This window comes from Drosophila mauritiana, chromosome 2L, assembly GCF_004382145.1.
Source record: "Drosophila mauritiana strain mau12 chromosome 2L, ASM438214v1, whole genome shotgun sequence".
Taxonomy (NCBI): domain Eukaryota; kingdom Metazoa; phylum Arthropoda; class Insecta; order Diptera; family Drosophilidae; genus Drosophila; species Drosophila mauritiana.
In genome coordinates, this window is record NC_046667.1 from 19,328,656 (window position 1) to 19,349,692 (window position 21,037).

The 21,037-nt window shown below is 43.2% G+C and overlaps 1 protein-coding gene across 3 annotated transcripts in view; it reads left to right on the forward strand.

The window, feature by feature from the left end:
- Positions 1-21,037, forward strand: part of LOC117147746 (protein sickie) — a 154,552-nt gene that overhangs the window by 18,617 nt on the left and 114,898 nt on the right. The window contains exon 1 of one of the 3 annotated variants that reach the window (XM_033314754.1): positions 1,260-2,879. The exons of the other annotated variants lie outside the window; for them this stretch is intronic. Coding sequence (XP_033170645.1) covers positions 1,275-2,879 — 1,605 coding nt within the window. The 5' untranslated portion in view covers positions 1,260-1,274. Of the gene's footprint in view, positions 1-1,259; positions 2,880-21,037 lie in introns of those variants that run through there. 3 annotated transcript variants of the gene reach the window in all.

Genomic DNA, 21,037 nt, shown 5'->3' on the forward strand with positions numbered 1-21,037 from the left:
AGGAGCCATTGGAACATCGGCTCATTGCGAGGCGTTTAATTCTATCATGCGCCAACAATTATGCAACTTGTTGGTTCACTGACTCAAATGGCCAGGCGGTTTTCAATTTGTTGCCAATAAAACTTTTTCCATTTCGGTTTCCTCTCAGTTGTTGCCACGTTGGCCTGGCAAAAATGTTCGTCATAGTTCTGTTCTGTGAGTGGGCTGAAATAAAGGAAATTAAAAGTTCATTGCTGGTTTTCCGAGTGAAAACAATGCTGGGATAATCTCGATTTGGTGAACATGCTGTTCTTTGTCGTTGTTCACTATTTGCTATATCTATTTTGATTACTCACATTTACTCTTCGAATCTCAGCAAGTGTAATGGAAAAGATACCTGTACGTGAGTGCTGAACCATTCCTTTGTTCACTTCGCTTTCCACTTAATAAATTCATGGATCCATTTGCTGTCAATTTGTTATTGATATCTCCGTTATGTCTGCATTTTTGCGACGGGGGAAACTGAAGGAGAAATGAAACTTAATCAAATGTGAAACTCTAGTGAGCACTTGATATGCATTTTCGTATTGAATTTCGCTTCCAGCTTCTATAGCACAATCGCTTTTATTCGCAAATTTCACGAACAAAATAATACCTGTGCTGTTGCCGGAAGCTGAAGAAAAATATATGTGAATGCTTTTCGGTTTTTTCAATTTAAAGCATTTAAGTTGGAAATATAGGTATCCTTCAATGCACAAATTCAAGGCAAAACCGCATGTGCAGTACTTTAATTGTATTATTGTTCACCTTTTATCGCAATCCCTCCAGCGGTGGCTTCCTGTTAATTGCTTTGTAGACAAATTATAAAAAGCTCGACTTTGGCATTGTTTCGGGGGCATCCTGGAACACTTCAAAAGCAGACGAAACCACGGCGTAACCATGACCATGACTATGACTCTTTGCCCGAAAAAACAACCTAGAAACATATAACTCTTTTTTTCCCGACCCGCTGGGTCAGTTTTAATTTAACTTTGACATGCATCAGCTAAAAAATCCAATTACAAACACAAATGTAAACAGAGAGAGAGAGAGAGAGGGAGATGGAAAAAAGGACCTTATTTTTTCTTTGGTCGAAAGACTAGAAAACCCATTAACGCGTTTTTGCCCTCCATAAAGATGAAGATTTATAAAGCCATTAATTTGGCCCGAGCGCCGAAAAAATGTATACAAAATTTGTGAGTGAGTGTGTGAGTGAAAAGTGCTGAGCCCATGGAAGCTGCAGAGAAACCCTAGAAATGTCCAGTCAGGCAGGAAAACTGCGTCCGGGCTCCTCAACCAAGCCCGATCGCAATGCGAATGAGGAGAACCAACTGGGCGCCAAGCCCAAGAGCCAAAGAACGGACAATCACCATCAGAATCAACCGAAGATGCTGCCACATCCCAACTACATGGAACTGGAGTTCCTTGCCACGGATCCCACGACATCGGCGCAGAGTACGGCCTATCCGGACTTGCCAGTTAGCTATGCCACCTGCTTGGTTGGTCCACCACCGTACAGGGATCCGCCGCCTCCCACACCACCGCCCCTCTCCCAAATGCCCTCGAGGCTCCTCCACTCCGCCCCCAATACGCCTAGTCGTGGCAAGGTGGTGCTCAGCAAGAAGGAGCGCAAGGAGCTCAGCAAGCAGCTGGGAATCGACGAATCCTCGATCCTGAGCAGCAGCGCCCAGTCGAGTCCCTACAAAGGACGTGTAAGTGAGCTGAAGAACTGCATAGCTCGTGGCCTGTTTGCCACCCTCCACAGGGGCTCACAGAAATCGCTGCAGCAGCAGGAGGAAAGACCCATCAGTCAGGAGATATCCCCGCCTCCTCCAGCTCCAGAATCAGCCAATAACAATGAAGATGTGGCGGATTACTCAGAAAAGCTAAGGAATCTACCAGTGAGACAGCGCAAAGCTGCCACCTCGCACATGGAGAACTACTGTCTCTTTGATCCCGTGGACTTTATCAACGAGAAAGCCATGAGATATCCCAGTACTCAAGCCCACGGATTGAGGGATCCCCTCTTCAGCTCAAGGCAGCACTTGGTCTGTGAGGATGAAGATGAACTGGTGCCAGAAGTAATATACGATAACGAGGAGCTCGAGTTGGAGGAGACTATTATCATAGAGACTTCAGCCATGCCAGAGGCGGAATCAGAGGCAGAACCGACTCCCAAGAATTCAGAGACCATGTCTAGTTTTGATCACCACAACTACTTTATCATAGACCCAGCGAACTTTCCCATGGACATCGGCATACCTAATCCCTATACCAACGAGAAGCTGGTCAATGCCAAGTTGGAGCAACAGAACCTGGAGAAGCTCTTCAACGAACTGGAGAACACGGCCAGCATGTCGAACAGCCAGGAGTCCAAGGATACCGAGACCACATCCACCGCCCTCGTAGAATCATCCACCTCCACGAACTCGGCAAGTTCCGCGGGCAGCTGTTCCCTGGCCAATCCCGCCCAGCTATCGATGAAGAAAAAGCTGACATTTCTGAACCTTTCGCCCTTTCGCAGCGGCAAAAAGTCTATCGACAAAAATACTTCTGAGCAGCAACGGGCCATTTCCGAGCTGGTCAGCACGGATCACATGTTGCACCTGCAACAGTTGTTGCAGCAACAGCGGAAGGATCAGCGCTCCCACACGGTTCCAACGGAGTCCAACTATGTGCTCTTCAATCCTGGCCCAGTGCCCAGTCGGCATGTCCAGTACAAGATACGCAAACCAAGACCTCTATCAACCCACAGCGATGCGGATAGTGGTTTCCTATCACCCTGCTCACCCGAAGAAATGCGGGCGAATCCGGCCATTTTGGTGCTTCAGCAGTGCGACAGTGTTCAGGGATATATGGAGGTAAGTTGAGGAATATTTAATGATATATTAGTATAAAATATCGACATGGGTTAAAAAAAGATGAAGCTTTATAGCAGCATCTGATGGCTAATGGGAGATATGCCAAAGTATACAAACCACTTCAACAGAAACCTAAGCCCCTTCATATTTTTGAACAGAACTTTTATGCTTAAAATCAGCTTACACAGTCAAATTCAATTTTTATCCAGACATTTTTTGAAGACTTTGAAGAAGAAAGAAAACATTTTCCCAAAAGATACAAATCATTTATCTTTTTAACTTTGATGGCGTGTCCTTACAAAGGGAACTTTATTATTACCTATGCAAATCTGGGTTTTAATGCTAAGATGCAGCCCGAAAAGTGCCACCATAATGTTCAGTTCGGTGGGGCTCACCACCTAATGGCTTATTTTGGTGAAGCTCTTATGACCCCCTCAATATCCCAGTGCATGTGGCTAAGTTTCATACATTTCCTACATAATCCTCTTACCGTAATGTGAATCGCAGCATTAACCAGTGGAAGGAACCCCACGCAGCAGGTTGCATCAGGGCTTATCTATAAGGATAATTTCGCATATCTTAAGCCGGTAATCATTGCGGGCTGTTTCCGAAGTCGCACTTGTCGCCATTTGCCGGCTCACTTATCTTAACGAGCGAGCAACTTAACAAGTCTTATTATGCATCTTCAAACACCCCAGGGGAGGTGTTACCCCTCGAAGGACCCTTTTCGGAAAAACCCACCCGCAAAGGCGATGAACAAATGTCACCCCCACGGCCGAGTCCTCGAGTATAAATTATCAAAAAAAGAGAACTCCTTCACGGAATTGCAGTTTGGAGGCAGTGCACTGCAGATGATTCCCGAAATCGAGGGCTTTTCAGAGCAGTTCTTGCTGGATTGCATCTGGCTTTCCCATTTTCCCCCGCCCTTCGCTCATCGCTCTTGTTTTCAGTTGCCTCGGGGGAGCAATCAATCGTCGCGTTTTCACTGCTCGCTTCATTAGTTTTCCCTACCGCCAAACATTAGTTTGATTGTGTGCCCAAGTGAGGGACAGGTTGCAGAGAAAAGAAAAGCAAGGAAGAGCGAGGAAAGCGAGGAAAGCGGGAAAACCCAGAAGGAAACAACAACCACACACCAGCTGCGAATGTATGTTCAATCTTAGCGACTTTTAATGGAATTGAATTAAAATTGTTGCCATGGTGTCGAGTCGAAAGTGGGTGTACTCACACCACAACTGGCCCACATAAGCTATTCGCCCTTCCCAATTTTCCGTGCCACAGGCATTTCCTATCATTTGCAAATTGAAATACGCGCTGTACATTTTTGCTTTGAGGCATGCTCCCAAAAAAGCAAGGAATTACAGCAGCCAAAGAATCTCTTGGGGCAGTTTTTTGCCATCAGAAGCATCTAATGAAACGCCGACAGGACAGCAAGTGAAGCCCACTTTTTGGCCCAGCTGAAGTGGCCGGCAAAGTGTCAAGTGCATTGCTTTTCATATCCTTGTGGGCCGTGGTGGTTGTTAGTTCCTGGCTGGCTGGATGGATGGATAGCCGACCGGGTGAGCTGCAAATGAAGGTTTCCAGCAAGAAAGGTCCAGGGATGATGGGGCGAGGTCCTGCGGCAAATGGAATGTAAATTGATATACGCGGGAGAGCGGATGTCAAAACAGAATCAGCTGGCGGGTTCAAAGGTAAAGTGCTGTCGGGGATGTTGTGAGAAGGTAAAATTAGTTGCATCTATTGGTGCCCTAAAAATATATATACATGTTACTATATTAAACTATTTTCAAAGCTAGTTCGTTGGAGTTTCTTTTTATTGTATTCGATTCTCCAGTAATTCAAAATGGTATTCTATTTTTTGTAGATCTTTTGCTATTATCTTTATAGATACAATTTCAAACTGAAGAATTCCCATCAAAATAATTCAAGCTGCCACCCCAAGCACATCTCATTAATTTCAAAATTTTTAGTGGCACTAAGAACCAAAAGTTACAATCAAGATACACACAGCTGCAGCATCAGGAGTCAAGTGCTGTAATTGTCTACACAATTTTCTCTTTCGAAATGAAACCACAGTTTTCCACTTCACATATTCCACCCCTGTTGTTCAGTCCAGTCCAGTCCAGTCCACTATATCGCAGCTATATCGCAGCTTTTCCAAGCCGACTCCTCGAATGCCACTTTCCATCAAAGTAAAAGCAAACAAAAACATTTCTGGAATTTATGCAAACGGCGGCTGGTGTTTGCATAACCATAAATTACAGCCCCTCCCATTTTTCGCTTGGGAATGGTCAGCGGATTTTTGGCCAGGCTGCATGTTTTGGCTACTGCCCATTTTGGCCAGCAATTTGGGAACTACCCCGACTGCTTGGCCGAAAGTCTCAATTGCAATTGCAAACAGCACATTGAGGCATGCAATTTGGCTTGCCGTACAGCCACAGCCCTTTCCTCTCATTTTCCCGCACTTTTCCGAAGAGAACTTGTCGCGAGGCGCTAAGCTGTCAACTGTCAGGCATGCTTGCGTATCCTTGTGCCAGGATGCGAGTGCGGATGCGGATGCTGTGGATGCACCCACTGCGAGGGGTGGCTCTAAAATTGCACCCAAAAATCGTTTACCCCTTGTGGGCGAGGGTGGGTGTTTCGATTGCGCGGTGAAGGAGGGTCGTAAGCCATCCGGGGGATGGCCATTCGCAAGTCGCGTGGCATGCGGCTACTTTATGGATCCAGACCCAAAAACACCCTGTACCCCAACCGGAAAATGCCTCTGATTAGTCCAATAAGTTGTAAAAAGTGTCGCTTCGACTGCTGATTTTGCTACTGCATTCCCTTGGTGATTATCAGATGTGCTGTCGGTCGAGGGTTGGGATTTCATCTCGATAACTTTTTGATTTATGAGCGGCAATAAATGTTCAATGCATTTTATAATTATGTTCCGCCTACAGCGGCAAATGGACGGGAAATGCCAATGCCATATGTGCAAAATTGCACATAATTATGAATGCGATTTTTACTTGTGTTTCGCAGGGAAAATTATGTTGCATTTTGTGCAGCTCGAAAATGCACTGTTCAAAAAGAATGTAGCAAAACTGGATTTTAAAATATATCTACTTAGTGTTTTTATTTCCCATATTCAGTATGGACGCTCTTAAACGCTTTTTCCGATCATTACCAATTCATAAAATTATATGAATTCCGAATAAGCTGCAAAAACTACTGAGCATTCAATAAAACCTTAAAGGGGATCATCGGGATAACAGGTGAAAACTGCAATAAAAAATTACCATTTCAAATGGTTAATCATCTCAGCATTTCATTTATGCACTCACGTGACTCCATTTTCCATTTGAAATCCAGGCAACAGCGAATTAACAAAAAACACCAACACCAAAAAAGTCTCCTCTTCCATCAGAGCAATAAAAAAGCGATATTATTTCTGCTTTCACATTTAACAATTAAGCAGCACGGATGTCCTCGGCAAGGAACTCCAGCCCCAGCTGCAACTGTCAATATTGTAAAAGCTCAACTCATTGCCCCGCGTGTTGCCCCCTGGGATTTTCCCAGACTCCCCTACCAAAGGAGAGCAGATTAAGCTGCAATTTATAGGGAAAATATTTTTGTCCATTCGTAATTATATTGGCGGGAAAGAACAATAATTTTAATTTTAATTTTTCACCAGTCCTTCGAGGCAAGTCCTGCTGGCGGCACAGACTTCGTTTAATGCGCTCTGGTGTTATTAATGCCACAGTTTGCTGCACGTGCGATGGCGACAGCGGATGCCATTCAGCTTCAGCTTCAGCATCGGGCTCTCTCCTTCATTTTCCGGCTCGAAATGCACTGCCTTCCCGTTAAATGCACATTTCATATTTTGCCGACACACTTAAAGTTTTCAATTCGCCGCACTACAAGCTGTGAATGTCCTTTGCTGCAGGCCTCGGGTTTTCGGACCCATTTTATTTACATGGACGGAGGCTCCGTCGCTGTCACTTAGTGGCCGCATGCGGGACATTAAAGGCAGTCATCCAGTCAGCCAGGACGAAGGATACTCCTCCTGCTCCTGCCCGCCGCCCACTCTGTGCTCCACACTCCAGTGGAAAATGCAGCCCTGACAGCTAAATGCGTTGCACTTATGCTTAAAACATGTCAGGCCGTCCAGACAGCACTCAAACAGACGTAGAAAGAAGCTCTTCCAGGAGGGAGCTTCCCTCTGCCTTCCTCCTCCTGTTCCCAAATGATAGTTATAGTAATAGACCGGCAGGAAATAGAACAGAAGCCGAAGATTAGGTTCCCAGGGGAAATAGTTCTCCAAACGACTCGGCGAATAGTTTTGCAGGATAATACGACCTTACTTCTGGTTAAAGTCAGGCGTTTTTAAAGCAAGAAAAATTTGTAGATGGGTCAGGAATTTATTTATAAAATACATTAAAATGAGACCAAGTTTGTGGATTGGATAGATACTTTTGGGAATTTATTATACACCAACAAATTTTAGTTTAAGATGAGTATTTAAAATGTCATTATATATGCAAGCTTCCGAAGGCATTTGCCTTTAACTTTAATAAGGCCCTTAAAAGCAAGTACTGTCCTAAAAGTAGCAAAAGTTCTTCACTAAAAATATATATAAATCCCAGAAGACCTAAAATTGCGAGGTAAGCCAACAAGTTTGAAATTTAAATTTAAAATAGCAGCGTCTGGACGGCGACTTAGTTGCTTTTGCCTGGCCAAACAAAACATCAAGTCCCATGCATTATTTAACAATAATCGTGACAGATTTATAATGTCCCCAGATCCTGTTTTGCTTCCTGGTCGCCTATTCCTATTGCAAAAATGCATCAGAGCAGCAATGTTGAAAAGGGAAAAGTTTCAGGCTCCCTTCTTTCCTTTTCCCTCCATTTTCTTTTATATTTTATTTTATTTTCCGTACTTTTGCTTACGGGATAATCGCCGGAGCGGAGCTGGGAAAGTTTCCTGGGCCTCGTTCCGGTTCTTTTAGGGAGCTGTGAAAAATTATAGCCATAATTTTTGGCCACTAACCAGACTGGGCAGGCTTCCACGGAGGCTGGCAGTCGGCACTTTGCTGCTTTCGACCAGTTAATGCATATTTTAAGCTGCTTTGTTGGCAGTGGGTAACTGAAAATGGCGCATTTTGGCTTATTGAGAAATTTATTTATTAAATTCTAGTTGCAGCTTGAGGCTGGCTGGTGCAACTAATTAAAAGTTTGGCTTTTTTCCGCCCTCGGGCCGGAACAGCTTGCATTGGCGCGCACTTGTATATGCCATAAGGTCTGTAGTCTGGGCTCTCAAAATATGCAATTAATTTACTAGTCAATGCTGGCGAGTATGCTGAGCACATAAAATAATTGCATTGTTTCTGGAATTCCTTGGCAAGCGGCAAAAAGATTTCCTCGACGCAATTATTTACATTTCTTTTGGCGCAAGACGCCTGCTATCTTTCCCATTTTTCTCTCCGCAGCTTTTGTATATTTGTGCATTTGAAAGGTAAGGAAACATGGCAAATAAATCAGTGCACAATGCTGGAAAAAACTCCTTTCTTTCCTTTTTATTTTTTGAGCTGAGGGAACTTGAAAGCCAGAGGTAAAGTTATCTCAGCAAAATAGCTTTGCTGACACACTTTACCAAAATGTAAATGGAAGTAAACAGAACTGACTACAATACTCTTGGGAAAAGGAGTTTTTAAATTTAGTGATGATTGCATTAATGGCGATTAAATACCAAGTTTTCTTGTATTACCATATGCAGTTCTTAATTAACACGGAATGAATATTTTATTAGCTGTTGCATGTGGCATATACTTTAAAATGCATTGAAATGCTCTTGCCAGTTTGTTATTCTTGCATACCCATAACTTCACTAAATATGTTTTGCATAACTCTGAAGGCAAACAGGCAAAAAATGGCTTGCCAAATCCAGACTCCGTTCCGAGTTTCTGGTTGGCCAACTTTGAAGGTAGCTTCTTGCTGGAAAATGGCTGGCTTTTTGTGCAAATACTAATAGCATTAAATATTTATCATTGTGAGCTGTCAAACAGCAACGACAAAGGCAAACGTCTGAGATTTGTAGCTAATTAGAAGAGACAACAACTCACCAAATTGACAAGATGAATGGCCACAGACGTAACCTAGTGATAAGAGTTATAACAAGCAAACAACAACGAAAACCAAGGGCGCACGACAGGATCATGGGAGTGTGGGTGTGGACACAGAAATTTATGACGTGCACCCCAGAATGTAGGCTACACACACCATATCCCCCAAAAATCCCCAACTGGGGGGCTATCAATAACGATTTTTTTGCCCGGCTGCCGATGTTTTTGTGCTACTTTGGGGTTGCGACATAAATGCCATAAAACTAATGCCCAAATGTGTCCCCGTGCAGAATCATTGTGGAAAACACAATACAAATGAACCCAGATACTCTCACACTTGGTGTATTGTAAATACTTCTAAAAATTAATTCTGAAATTGTAACAAATTCATAATCTGTAGTTTTATTTGAAACGTTTTAAAAGTGTTTTCCCACCTAAAACTTAACAAATTACCCAAACAAATCGATATACCCTTTCCTTTGTCACAAAGGTTAGTGCAGCAGATTCGTTTGGGGCACCCTTTGTGAGAAATTAATAACCTGGTTTTACTGTATTTCCCTTTTGTTTTGCCGTTTGCTGATCCTGTTTTTTTTTCGCCCCGGGTCGGGGTGCTGCATGTTGGCCCAGGGGGTTGGGGAGGATTTATTTGCCGGAAATAAATATTAGCCGCAGTCAAACACACTTAAGCCTACGCAGGCGACATCGCCGAGTCCTGTGTGCCATTTATAGTTTTACACAGGCTTAGAACTTGCTTTACACGCACGTACGGCTCGAAGGACCTCCATGATATATGGTGTCTGAGTGTGTGTGTGTGTGGGTTGCTTCCCAGGCGCGCAGATTCCCATAATTGATTTTGTATTGAGGGGTATCGATAAGGGGATGTTGGCCAATATTGGACCCCGACTGCATATTGAATTTCAAAGACTTTTTCTCGGCGGATGGAAAAAATGTCCTTCCATCAATTACGCCCACTGAACAGCGGGGAAATGGTAAAGGGGTGTTGAAATAAACTCCCAGCCAAGATTAAACGTCAACTACAGTAGGTTTGTCCATATAAAATGCAATATGTGCCCCAGTCATAATCAAATTGAACTAAATTCATTTAAAAACTTGCAGCCTCAAAAAGGAAAGTAATCCTCCCTTGATGTGTTGTTCCACCTGTAATAGACCTGCCATAGACAACCTCCTTCGCAGGACATTTGTGCTAGTCTAAGCTCGAAAAGATGCGGGGGTTCACATCCTGCTGAAGAGGGTTGATTGAGCAAGCATTTTAAGTACACTCAGAACTTATTTGCATGAAAAGAAAAGAATAAAATAAACGCGTTTTGTCTTCTCATTAGAAGTATAATTTATTCGGATGTGATCACTTTGAAGGTCAGCCATACATCAGATAAATTTTAACTCATTTTACTATGGTATAATATGCTTTCCGTTGCTATGTAAACAATAAACAGTTTGTTAAAATGAAAGAAATCTGATCTTGAATTAAAAATGTTCATCATGCGGCCATCAGAGCTGTCAAATTTTGATAGATAACAAAGATCTAATCTCTCGAACTGTATTAAACTGCAATCCATCATTAGATCATCTAAAGACAACTTCTCAGCTAACCCTCGCAGTTGCAACCACCAAAAAAGCCACCGCAAAGTAAAGGGGGCGAAACAACAAAGAGCAATCTCGGGGAATCGGAGTTTGAGCATCGCAGACGGGCAGAAAACAGAAGCCTCACCTAAGGCAGCAAAAGCTGGGAAAATGTTGCACAGGTTGCCCCTGCCAACAGGAACAGGAACAGAAACAGGATCATGCGGACATATCAAGGATGTCTGTTGCAGTTACCCTGGAGTTTATACCACCCACCTAACTCCTGGGGCTTATGGAGTGTTGAATCATTTGTTTTTATGTGCCCAGCAACCCAACCCCTCCGCCACTCGCATCCCGGAGTCCTGGCAACCGTAAACTACAAGCGGGGGTTGCGGGTGGGCGGGCGTAGCGAAAAGGTTATCCCAGTGCCAAGCCTTAAACTTGATATGGAAAGTATAACAAATATTTATGCTCTGAGCTGTGTTATTAGATTTTAATTTCTTGCACCCATGGCCACGATGACCCACCCTTGTCGTACATCCGGGGTATCCCAGCTATTTCCGGTTGAAGCGTGCGAATGTTTCTGGCTTGTATTTGCATTTGATGTGGGTGTGGATTGCTCAATCCCCCTGGCAATTGCCTCCCCCGGACTTTCCGCCACCATTGTTGTGAGGTGTCATGGCCAGTAATTGAGTTTGAGCTTCAGTTTGCCGGAGTTCGCTGCTCTCTGCTCATTTTGGCATTTGCTGATGCAACTTGCAAATATTTGACTAACTGCCTTCGTTAAACAACAATTTTTTCTTTGCGAAATTTTCCGCTGTGGCAGTGCGAATTTCCCTAGCTGTTGTACGTGATGAAAGCCAGAGAAAGTTTTCCACCCTCGAAAGGGGGTGTTCGGTGTTCGAAACGACGTTTACCAAATTACATTATTAGAAATTGATGGTTCCGTTTCTGCCGTTGGACGGGGGGAGAAGTCGTCAGCACTTTTCGAGCACTCACTGCGAAAGTGTTTGAAATGTTTTAACCAGTTTGGAAATGGGTTGTCACACTTTTCAAAGGGCCGCAAAGCAGCAAGAGTAATGAGCAGTGAGCAGTGAGCAGGGTCCTTCCTAACACCTCTCTTCGCATAGTCAGACTTCACTGCCACTGGCATTGCGGGAATTTTTAATAATATCCCAAACCAACCGCATTTCAACTCAGTTTAGCCCTCCATTTTCCCATTTTTCCAGCTTCCCTTGTGGCTTAGCCACATTTCAGCTCGGCAAAGGCACCGTGCAACCTCATTTCAAATGTTTCGTTGGTTTGGGGTCCCAGGGTTTACTAGCTTACGCATGCAAATGCAAGTTTTTAGCCCTCAGGCGTCATTGAAAAATGCATTTGCCCTTTTTTGTTTTTCTAACCTGGCTAGACCCCTTGGAATTTCTCGCATTCACTTTGCTGCTGCATTTGCATATTTTTTAAATAACTGAAAATATCGTTGACGGCGTAAATAATGATCCCGGCCGCAATAAGTTGGAAGTTCTAATGCCGGAAAAGCTATGTGTCACTTTCTAACGAGTTATGAAAAGAGATATGTCAATGGATTTACCAGCGAGCCAAAAAAGTTAATATATAAGTTATTTATTAGTTTTACGTATTTAAATGTTGGTCATTTTAAATTTTGGAATTTCTATCGTATTTATTGAGTATACCATAAATCAGATATTCCAGAATATTTTAAAAATGCATAACGGAAAAGAATAAAACATTTCGCAAAATCGCTTCTCCGCCTTTCGGGCATAAATGTCGCTGAATTTGGCATAGATTTGCATGGCAATGAGAATCGGGAAGGAGGAGCATCCAGGAGGCCATGGACATGCAGAGATAGGAGTGCCCGTGCCATATCGACTGGCGACATATTGCAAAAGCTGACTGTGGCATTTGGCATCCGTTCGAGTTCCGGTTCCATTTCGGGTCCTAGCCTGATTTTTTCCACCGGACAGTGGCAATAAAAATGAAAACGCCCCGAGTGCAGCGCCAGGAAGTTGGACTACTTCCATCGAGACCAGACCAGAGCCCTCTGTCTGTTTGATAAGCCAGTTAGGGAATGGGATCGGATGGAATGGGTCTTTTTTGTAGCCCCAATCGCAGGTGACACTGCTTTTGTTGGGTTAATTGTTTGCTTTTTCCCATTTATCTAGCTGGAAGAAGCAGGCGGCGAGTGACGAGGACTCGAGCTGCCTGCCGCTTGCACACTATTAATCAAGTAGATTGGGCTTCCCCGTGGAATTCCCAGCGGATGCGGCTGGCTTGTTTATAATTAATGTGATGTGTGTGTCAGTCTGTTTGTCTGTCTGTCTGTCTATGCAAATTCCCCAGACGCGCTGTCCTCCAGCTTTTCGCCGCCTGGTAATGAAACGTCGTCGAGTTTTGATGGCTGCTTGGAAGGCAGGATGCGATATCCTGGGAGCAGGCCAATCTAACTTGCAGCCGAACTTAATAAACACTCTCGTCGAAAATTGCAAAGTGCAGCGATAAAGTTTTTCATTAATCTCTGGCCCCTCAGCGAATTTGAAGTTTAATCCCAGTCGAAATTTCTTGGCCACACGGCCCCGTGTCGTTTACAATTTACACTGGCTCCACCGCAATTAAATTGAATAAGTTGGGGCCTTCCTTCGGCGGTAAGGGCCACCTGAGCTCCTTTCGGAGTTTTCCGCTTGTCAAATTGATATTTGATTCATGACCAGCGCATTTGTCAAGTCATTCATCTTTCTCCAGACTGAACTCAACTTTTTCGCCACCTAAGTCCCCCACTTTTTGCTCCTTCAATTTCTCTGAGTGATGAATGGACAGTGTTAGGAGTAGAGGCAACCATTGAGCTCGTGCTGGCCGTGATTTCCTGCCCCTTAAGGAGCACTCCTCGAAGCGAATCGAGCTGAGTATATTAGCAATGGCAAAATATATTGCAACCATTTTAAAATTCATTGCAAATTGCAGGAGCAACGGTATGGTTGACTTCTATGAATAAATCAATATTTTGTTTAGTATTTGAATAAAACATTTGTTGTGTGGCATTTTAAAGTGTGTTTATTTAGTTTTGAATATGTATACACTATTGGGACAGATTGTGAAATTATATATATGACTCTTAAAAAACATCCTTGGTAAGCACATGTGCTAACTAACCCCAAAGCTGTAGAGTATCCTATCCAGAGCCTCACTGAATTTGATTGCTTATGATTTCTTACTTTAGATAAATGGATATATTTCTCGTTGATTTCACTTAAGCTCAGGCCGCAGGCCCCGAACATATTAGGCTGTTCCAAAAAAGTCCCTTTGGGCCGACCAGTCGGTTGTGCCTCCTCATCATCATCAGAGGGTCTCCTTTGTCCTTCGACTCCTGTGACTATTCCGTGTTTGGTACCACGGGCACGTAATAAGCAAAAAAAAGGAGAAAAAGGAGCAGAAATATAATGGGGATGTGGGTGGAATGAAGTTTTTGTATGTAAAGGTTTACATTTCATTCCTGCACGATTTGTCAAGTCAGCGGAAATCGTGCCGGCCTATCAGCGTGGCAGAAAATTGAAAAATTGCTTTGCGTGCGAACGAACTTATGAGAAAGTCATAAAAATATTCTGCAACTTTTGCCTTGATTTGTGGTCGAGTCAAACGCCAACTTACCTAGGCAACAGTTATAACTTGGCCAACTAGCCGCAGGTGCCAACCGCAGCGAATACGTAAATCCCCCCGAAACCGGACGGATTTTCGTGGTGTGGAGTGGGTGGAGTGAGTGGAGTGAGTGGCTCCTGCCAAATTGTAGTGTAAATATTTTGGTTGTTTTCCGCACTGGCACTCGAAATTGTACGGGGGCTAATTAAGGACGTTTTCGGTGCCTGGGTAAATAGTCATGGTTCCAGCGAAGCACCCCCTTTTTTGGTTGCCCCAAAAAGTGGCAGGCAATGGAAGTTAAAATAAACTTGTTTCCGATGATTCAGTTGGGAGTGTTTAGACCGCTCCTCGCCGGCGTTTTATTTATTTGGCCAAAAGCAACAGTTTCGTGGCATTGGAGGTGGTTGGGTGGCAGCGAGTTTAAGCCATTTAATGATTCGCTGAGTTTCAGCAAATTAGCATGAAAATTAGAGTACGTTAACCATCAAAATTGAATAATATTAAAACCAAAACAAAGTATTTGTTCATCAACTTGTATCTTTTAAGCCATTTAAATAAGCTTTAAAGTAACATTTGTAGTTTAACATGATTATAATCTCCTGTGATTTGAGCATGCTATTGTGCATTTTCCTAGAAAAGGTACCTTTGCGTGTTGTACTTAAATATTTTGAAAGTTAATGGAACAAAGTTGTGTGGAATTTGGACGCTAAATGCCACTTGGGTTTCTATTAAAGTAAATGTGAGGCGGCAATCGCTGCTGATAAAACTTGCTTTTGCAGCCAGGAGTGCCTGTCATATTTATTTTTAATCTTCCGCAGCAGTGACATTAATAACATCATCTCCTGAAACATAAAACTGCCTTCTTGCATGTATCCTCACTTCGCAGGAAATATTCCCAGAGTGTTTCCCACAAATTTCGTCCTTGTAGTCCTGGTGCGTGTTAAAAAATAATTTCCCTAGATAATTTGACAGGACGCGTGGGCAGTGGCGCCCCACCCCAAAGTTGGCATCCCAAATTCTGCCGCCGTTCCCTTGTTGTTTCGGCTAATAGCAGGCAAAGTTTGAGTTGGCCAAAGTTTTGACAAAACTTCCTTTCGCTGGATTGTTATGTTATTTTTTGGTAAAACTTTTTCGGGTTCCTGGAACTTGTTTTGATTTCATTGTTTATTTATTTTGATGTGAGTGTTCGCAGAGTGTTGATTTAATTGAGCCAAATGTGTTATGAGGCCATCAACTTAATAGGGGGCGGAGTTAATTATTTATTTTCCCGTTTTCAGAGCAGGAAGGAGCGGAAAAGCGGCTTATGGACAGAACAAATACGGTGCGCCCAAAAGTATGCAGCCAAAAATTTATAACACGCCAATTGACTAAGGGACCAAATGAAAAGGAAGGCGCTGCGTCGAGGGGGAGGCGTATTAATTTAACATTATGCGGCAGACAGAGCAAAATAATAAACAAAAATATGCCGTGTATCGTTTAAATTGTTTATACAGCACGAGCAATGTGTTCCCGAAATTCCTGCCCCCTGCAGACCTGCAGCTTGACAGGCTTAAGCCCAGGAACGTGACCTGAACGGGCGGCACATTGTTTGCCCAACTCTTGTTATTATTCCCTTTCAATATTTGTGTGTGTGTGTGTTTGCGTGGCGGCAGGGGGCGTGGCAGGTCCTGTCAAATGAAATCCGTCTGGATATGTGTGTGTGTGTCCAGTTCGGATCGCCTTTGTCCCTTTGCGTTGGGGAGGCGAGAGTAAACAGCAAAACAGCAAGTGGAGAAAAAAAATTGAAAATAGCGTTAAGCCCAGTCGACTCCATGGAATATTTCTATTTTCCGGCGGAAAGCCCAACTCCCCACTCCGCGCCTAGTTGTGTAAGCAAGTGAGAGTGATTTATGCATACCGAACCGTCCTCCCACAAAACGCTCAACCGCTCAACCTGTCATTGAATAACGCCCCGCCAAAAGCGCGTAGCCCCAAAGCTCCAACTTCATGTCCTTGTTGACTCAGCCGAATGATTGTTTTCGAGTGTCTGGATTTGCGTCCTTTTAAGGCATAAGCATTATACAAATATCTGCAAATTTTGGGGTCTGCTTGGTTAGGGCTTAATGCATCCCCTTTGGAACACAATTTCCATTTCCATCCGGAATACGAAAGCAATACATTTTTCGAAAATTTCAAGCAATGACAGTGGGCTCTGCATGTTTACTTAAGGAAAATGTGTTCTTGTTACGCGAAGAGCCCTTAAAAATAAGAGATTTTTATTTAATTAAATAAATGAAAGAAACATTGTGAAATAAGTTTTCGCTTTGTTTTAGGCTTATCAAGTAGCTTAAGAAGTTAATTAGCCACGGGGAAAAGGGAAAGTTCTTAAATACCTAATAAGCAATTAGCAACTAATATAACTCTCGAGTGGCGAGTGTTTCGCAAGAGCATAAGAAGTTATTAGCCAATAACAGACCTTAATGACCCGTTTAAGCCCAGACACAAAGCCACTAGCCCAAAAGACCATATCAAAGGCACATAAGCGCTCATTTCAAGCCAAACCACATCACATACTCAAGCCAGCACTCAAACTCGCACCCCAAAGTCCTCCCGGTATATTCAGGAGTTGTGTAATGTAATCAAGTGTCCACTCCACGGACGTTGGGGCTGGTCAAACAGAATTACGTTGGCCAAAGCCCAACATAGCCCCCAAATTAATTTAATACCGGGATACAAAAGCAAAAAACAGCAGAAACCGAATCAAAAAGGGAAATCCAAACGGGGGGAGGAGCGAGAAAAGAGTCGCCAGAGTCGGGAAACATTATAATAAAATTAATCTCCATTTGTTTGGTGGGGTGGACGGCCAGTCTGGCCGGGTCCCGCTTTATTAGCATCCAGTACATCCAGTACCAACGAGCTACTGGAGCCAAAAAGTGGCAATTATTCATTTTATGAGCCCACGTCGAGGAGGGCTGGGGGAAATGTCGGGGAAAGCATGTGAACCATAAAAATTAAAAATTAGCCCCTGGCAGCTCTAAGGGGATTATGTAACACGCATTCGGGAGAGTCAACAACAGAAGGGGGTCGCTTGGCTGGTCGGTTGGTTGGGTGGTTGGAGCCAGGGCGCCGAAGAATCACCCTTTTTCACTGACGGCAAAGTCAAGAAAATGAATATTTATGCGACACTCGGGGGAGTCACTCACTTCCAGGCATTGTTATGCGGCAAGCACATGTCAAAATTTTCACAGCTCAAAAGGAAAACTGCTGCTGGCCAAAAACAGGCGCTTTTTGGGCTTGGGAAACTGCGCTCGGTCCTGGATATCTAAAATGTTAATGGGTTTTGTCCTGGACCCAGTGCAGGTCCATTCAGGCTCGTCGCCTATTCAAAAATTAAATCCAATTATCAGTTTAAAGACACTCGTTTGCTCCGGGGATTGGAAAACTCATATGCATGTCGGCTTGCGAGGCCCAAAGTCCCAGGCCCAGCCAATTTTAATGCAACAAAGTTTCGGTTTAATGATAAACTTTTGTTTGGACCACACTCCTTTTGGCCAGGAGACGTGCGGAATATGGTTTCCACGACGGCTGCAGTGAATTAAACTTGGAAATGTTAAGAGTTCGGGCTAAGCTTGTAAAACTGAACTTGAAAGGTTACTTGCCCTGGGTTCCTAACTGGAATTTAAAAGGTTTCGTAAAGTTCCAAGCCGAAACTGGAAAGGTTATAGAGGGCATAGTTGCTAAATGCGAGTTTAAAAGTCTTCGCAGTTGGAGTTTATGGCACAAATTTCTGCCAAAAGGTTAATTTGCTTGGGTTTCTATGCAAACATAGGGCAAAATTTCATTGGTCTTTCCACGAAAAGTGTTTCTGAAAGTTTACAATCCGCTAGAAAAGTTTCAACTAAACAATATTTTAGTAATTTTTAGCAACCCACTATGCAATATGGATTGCATCATTCTAATTCAATGAGTTGTGATGCCTGTAATTTAATCCCAATTTAAAATTATATCCTTTTCCACATGTGGCCAAAGTGGAAAAGTATCAAAAGGGTTTTCCTTGACTGATTTGTTGCCATCCCTCGTCAGAAAGTGAAAACGACAGGGATCCACTTGAGGTAGCAAATAACTAAAAGATTTAGCCTAAGCCCGAAAATAGGCAATGCCTCTTGCCAAATGCCTGCAGAAAGGATTTACAATTTGTGAAATGGATTCAACAATTTGCCGGGTGGGGAGTGCAAATAGAATACTTTCCTGACCCGTCCCCAAAAAATATTAGCATAAGTGCCCCGAATTGAGAGCGAGCCTTCTGGATTTCTGGGCAGGTTGAGAAATTCAAGAAATGTAAATAAAATCAACTGCGGAAGGACAAAAGGGACAACAATGGGGGGCAGAAAAAAGGCAGAAGGTGCCGGTCGACAGGAAAAATATCATTCTGAAAACGCTTGACAGCCACTTACACATGTCAAATGCAACAACACCAAAGTGGATAAGACTGGGAAACCAACAAAAAGAAAAAAATCAGAAAAAGAAAATGCAATACAAAGAAAAGGGCAAAGAAAAGGATAACGAGTAAAACGGATATTAGAGTATTAGACAGGAAGCTGGTTGACATGGCTCTTCGTTTCTCCATTTTGCTCCGAAATGGTTGCCAGATGGCTGGATGGCCAGATTGCTAGATGGCCAATGGACCAAGTTCCCAAGTGCAAGTAGGCGCCTCCCCTTTGTTGCTCCTCTATTTTCCACTGCTTTTTTTGGCAGACCAAAGGAATTTTCATGGCATTAACTACACTTGAAGCGTAAAATGAAGCCACGAAGCTCATGGTAAATGCAAGGAATTTCCTAATATTTACCAACGCAAAGTGGAAGGGATTTCGTGGCCGAAACGAAAAGGGAATTTCGCGTATTTTAAATCTTGGCCTCCTAATTGCTGTTGATATTTGGCCAAAAGCCCAAGGCCTGGCCAACTTAATCTGCGCTCGAGTTTTGCGTCTCTGGCCGCTAATTAGCTTACTGTTTCATTTTCACATTTTAAGGAACTTTAATTGGGTTTCATCATTAAAATTCTAATTTGCCCCGCCTTTCTCTCATTTCAGGTAAGCCGATTTGTCGATTTTGTTTGCCTGCTCTATGTTGTCGATGCTAATAAGTTGTAAGTGGATTAGGAACGGATCGGAAAACCTTGGCAAGTTGAAAGAACAAAAGTGTGAATTATTCAAAAGTATCTAATTAAATTTCTAAAGTTATCTTCATGGAAAAGATGTATGAATAATTGCTAGTTATGAATTATAATTAAGGGGAAATATAGTGGTGCTATAAATAATATAAATAGAGCTCACAGAAATTGAACTGCCTTTAGATGCGTTTCAGATTGAAATGGAAAAGCATATGGATGGCTATTTCGAGTTATTTGGTAATAAAGCGCAATATGGCGCATTTAACCTGTGAACTGCATTAATAGTCTCGATTTCGTCACTGGCATGTGATTAACAGGCATCGGGCATCGAAATACCCATTAAGCACCTGGAGACAAGCGGCTTTCATCGGCCTTTGTGCAGTTCGCATTACGGGCTCATTAAGCTCCAGCGACGTCCTCATTAAATGTATACACGTTTAATTGACTTTATGACCAGACACGGCCACGGAAGCCAAAGGAAATCGGTGTCGATGTGGCGTCTGTCCGGGCCATCCTATCCTAGTTAGCACGTCGTAAAAAACAGGCATTTTTTACCATCAACTCGTGCACCCTTTATGTACTCGCACACACATATGCATCCTGCCACAGTGCTGCACGTATGTATAGTTCACATGCTCACGCATAAGGGCTTAAATAATAAAGCCAGCTGCCCCAGACGCGTGCTGCATGCTCATAATTATGTGACATCCGACGAGCTGCCGCATGAAAGTTTAAAAATGCTGAAAGCAGAGTCGAAAAGGCAGCGCCAAGTGCGCAAAGAGTGAACATGGCTTTTTTAACAAAACAAAAAAATAACTGCTTGACTTCTTGTTACCTGCTAATGATGTCATTTTGGAGTATACAGAACAGAGACCCATTCAATGCAATTTATTATAATCTCAAAACTGTAGAGTACGAACCTAATAAATTTTAAGCGTTAACTTTCTAAGTAACTGAATAATTAGTGCACTCCGCACTTACAGGGTAGCAAGAACCGCCCAGAGAGTCAACACAATTTCCTGGGCCTGCAACAATGTTGCCAAGCAACATGCAAATGCTCCATTGGCCATAAAGTCAAAAGGGGGAAATCGAGCAACGCACGGCCTTTACATACATACTTGTTCTTGGGCGCGTTCTTTATGTTTTATTGATGTTCTCGGAATGGTTTAATATGCTGTAATAATGTGTGATTTGTGGTTTATTCGTAATTTACGACAACGTCGCCGTGGGAAGGGGTAGTTCTTAAGGAGGACTTAAGTTGTGCGCCGACCATAAACTTGTTTCGCAATGGTCCATGTGAAATTGTGACACACTGTTTAAAAGTGGCCCGTTGGAAAACTATTTTACGATTAAATTTAAGGATGAAGTGGGAAAATTAATTACAGCACGTTGTCACATGAGCTGAACCCTATCTCTGAAAAAATTATGAAATTATAACAACTCCTAATGAGAGACCATAAATTATGGCGCCGTGAACTCAGCTGGCTGGAAATCCTGCCGCAACACGGGCTATACTTTCGCCTCCTGTTCCTTCCGCATGTGATCAGTCAAAGTTTTTCCAGCTTTTCCGGTTTTTCCTTTCGCATTCTGAGGCCCTCGCACGCGCTGTCTTTCTAATAACGAAGGAAGTTTCCCTCCGGTCGGTGCAACGTTGCAATTAATTATGAGGCACGTTGACAG